This window comes from Bison bison, unplaced genomic scaffold (genome assembly GCF_000754665.1).
Source record: "Bison bison bison isolate TAMUID 2011002044 unplaced genomic scaffold, Bison_UMD1.0 scf7180017864249, whole genome shotgun sequence".
NCBI lineage: Eukaryota > Metazoa > Chordata > Mammalia > Artiodactyla > Bovidae > Bison > Bison bison.
In genome coordinates, this window is record NW_011494821.1 from 52,919 (window position 1) to 55,614 (window position 2,696).

At 61.5% G+C, this 2,696-nt stretch overlaps 1 protein-coding gene across 1 annotated transcript in view; it reads left to right on the forward strand.

Annotated features, from left to right (window-relative positions):
* The window catches only part of ZBTB4 (zinc finger and BTB domain containing 4), a 13,899-nt gene extending 11,205 nt beyond the window's left edge, over positions 1 to 2,694 (forward strand). The window contains exon 5 of the mRNA XM_010847312.1: positions 8 to 2,694. Coding sequence (XP_010845614.1) covers positions 8 to 1,437 — 1,430 coding nt within the window. The 3' untranslated portion in view covers positions 1,438 to 2,694. The remainder of the gene's footprint in view (positions 1 to 7) is intronic.
* The last annotated feature ends 2 nt before the right edge of the window (positions 2,695 to 2,696 follow it).

A 2,696-nucleotide genomic window follows, 5' to 3' on the forward strand; every position in this document is an offset into this window, starting at 1 on the left:
ACAGCAGGCAGCCCAGCCACAGCCGCAGGGCCCGCCACAGCCATGGAGGAGGCCAAGGGCCGGAACCCACGGGCCACGAGGACTCTGACCTACACGGCCAAGCCAGCTGGCGGGATTGGTGGGGGCGCGGGTCCCCCTGCAGGGCCTGGCCGGGGCCCCTCCCAGCCCCAGGCTCCACCGCCACTGTGTCAGATCACTGTGCGAATCGGTGAGGAGGCGATTGTCAAGCGCCGCATCTCAGAAACAGACCTGCGTCCCGGGGAGCTAAGCGGCGAGGAGATGGAGGAGAGCGAGGAGGAGGAGGGGGATGAGGAAGAGGAAGAGGAGGAGGAGGAGGAGGGGCAGGGGGAGTCCAAGGCTGGCGGGGAGGACCAGCTCTGGAGGCCTTACTACTCCTACAAGCCCAAGCGCAAGGCTGGAGCCGTGGCCCCGGCTAGCAGCGGGGGCAGCGGGATGCCCAGAAGCCGCCGGCCACCTCGCTGGAAACAGAAGCTGGAACGGAGGAGCTGGGAGGAGACCCCAGCAGCCGACGGCCCCACGGTGCGTGCCCGTGGCGAGAGGAGACACCGCTGTGAGGACTGTGCCCAGACATTCGCCAGCCTGAGGAAGCTGCGCAAGCACCAGGAATCCCACAGCGGGGGCCCCCACAGCTCCCGGTCTGGACGGAAGCCCTCCCCCCGCCTCACCTGCCCTCACTGCGCCAAGGTGTGCAAGACGGCCGCTGCCCTGAGCCGCCATGGGCAGAGGCACGCCGCCGAGCGACCCGGGGGCACCCCCACGCCTGTCATTGCCTACTCAAAGGGCAGCACTGGTGCCAGAGCTGGGGAGATTAAGGAGGAGGCCCCCCAAGAGATGCAGGTCTCTTCCTCCAGCGGGGAGGCAGGTGGTGGAGGCGGGAGTGCTCCTGCTGAGGAAGCTTCTGAGCCTGCCTCGCTCCAGGACCCTGTCATCTCAGGAGGGGAGGAACCCTCCGTGGGGGCAGGAGGGGCCACCTATGCATACCCACCTGTGCAGGAATTTCCACTGGCTCTGATTGGGAGCGGCCGGGAATCAGGCAGTGGCAGGGGAAAAGGTGGGAGTGAGGGGCCAGGTGGGGCTGGCGGGGGAGACCGGATGGAGGCGATGGGGGCTGCCAAAGTCACCTTCTACCCTGAGCCCTACCCACTCGTCTATGGTCCCCAGCTCCTCGCCGCCTACCCTTACAACTTCAGCAACCTGGCCGCTCTCCCGGTCGCTCTTAACATGGTCCTACCTGATGAGAAGGGTGGGGGGGCCCTTCCCTTCCTACCAGGGGTCTTTGGCTACGCAGTCAATCCTCAAGCAGCAGCCCCTACCCCCCCAACCCCACCACCCCCAACTCTTCCTCCACCGGTTGCCCCCAAGGGAGAAGGGGAGAGGGCAGGGGTTGAAAGAACCCAGAAGGGAGATGTGGGGTGAGCTCTGGACCCGGATCCCCCCTTTCACCAGATGCCACCCTCCCTGAACCCCCGCCACTACCAGCTCCCCGGCCTCCCTGCCCCTTGGGAGCCCCTCCACACTCCTGTGCAGGGACCTGGGGGCCTCTGGAGCTCAGGGGTCAGGCTGCTTTGTGTGAGATTGTAGTTTTCCCACCACCTGGGAAGGGGTCTTCGGTGGTTCCCCTCTCAGTTCTCCTCCAGGGAATGGCCTCCGTGAGGGGCAGGGCCAGCTCATCCCTCCTCAAGCCCTTGGGGCAACTGAGCAATATACTTCCATGAATCTCTACTCACGGCCCCCACCAGCTCTGAATGTCTAACCCGCCCCCTGATTCCTAAACTTAGGGGGAAACCATCTTTCTCCCCGAATGTTCCCCACCCTGCATCTTGAAGCTTTCTCTAAGCCCTTGCCCAGATGCTTCCTAGCACATTCCATCCTTTTGTGGCCCAGGGCCTGGACCAGACCATTGTGATACCCAACACTTACCCACCTGGGAGTGGGCTTCAGATGCCATTCTTCCCAAGGGTGGGTTCGTGTCCCTGTCCCTTCACGTTAAGACGCCATGCCTTCCTTGGCTTCTACGCCTTTGGATCTTCCATATTCCTCCTCCTACTCCAAGACTGTGGAGATGGCTCTCCCATCCTGGTCAAAGAGCGGGGTGGGAGGGAGGGCTACCTATCTGTTCCTTGGCTGAGTTCTTTCCCAGCCCAGGCAGCACCAATCTCAGCCCTGCTTTGACCCTCAAATCTAGTAAGCCCCAGACTCTTCACGGCGAAAGAGGTGAGCGGATTGCACCTCTTCCTGCCTCTGCATATGGCCTCATCTGGGCTAAGCCAGATTTGGGGGCCAGGAAGGAGAAGCTCTATATAGGATGGGGGAGGGGTCCTACTTCCTCCTTGTTTTTTTTCCCAATGGTTTCTCCCAGACTAGACCAAATAGCCAGAAAAATGATGGGGGTTGGATGGGTAGGTAAGCCCGAGATTTGCACACGACCTCCCATCCTTACCTTAGCCCTCTTTCCCCCCAGTATCACTTCCCTCACCAATTACTCCAGATGGTTTTTGGGGAACCATCCTACTCCCCTGGTGGGCTTTGGGGTATCCCCACCAACTTTCCCTCCAAAATAGCACCTTACACCCCATCTTTGACTCAGTTTCCCACACCCAAAGATCCCAACCTAGGGATGGGGTACAGGGACCTTGTAAGTCCCTAATCCCTAATTTGCACTAGTTAACCCTGGT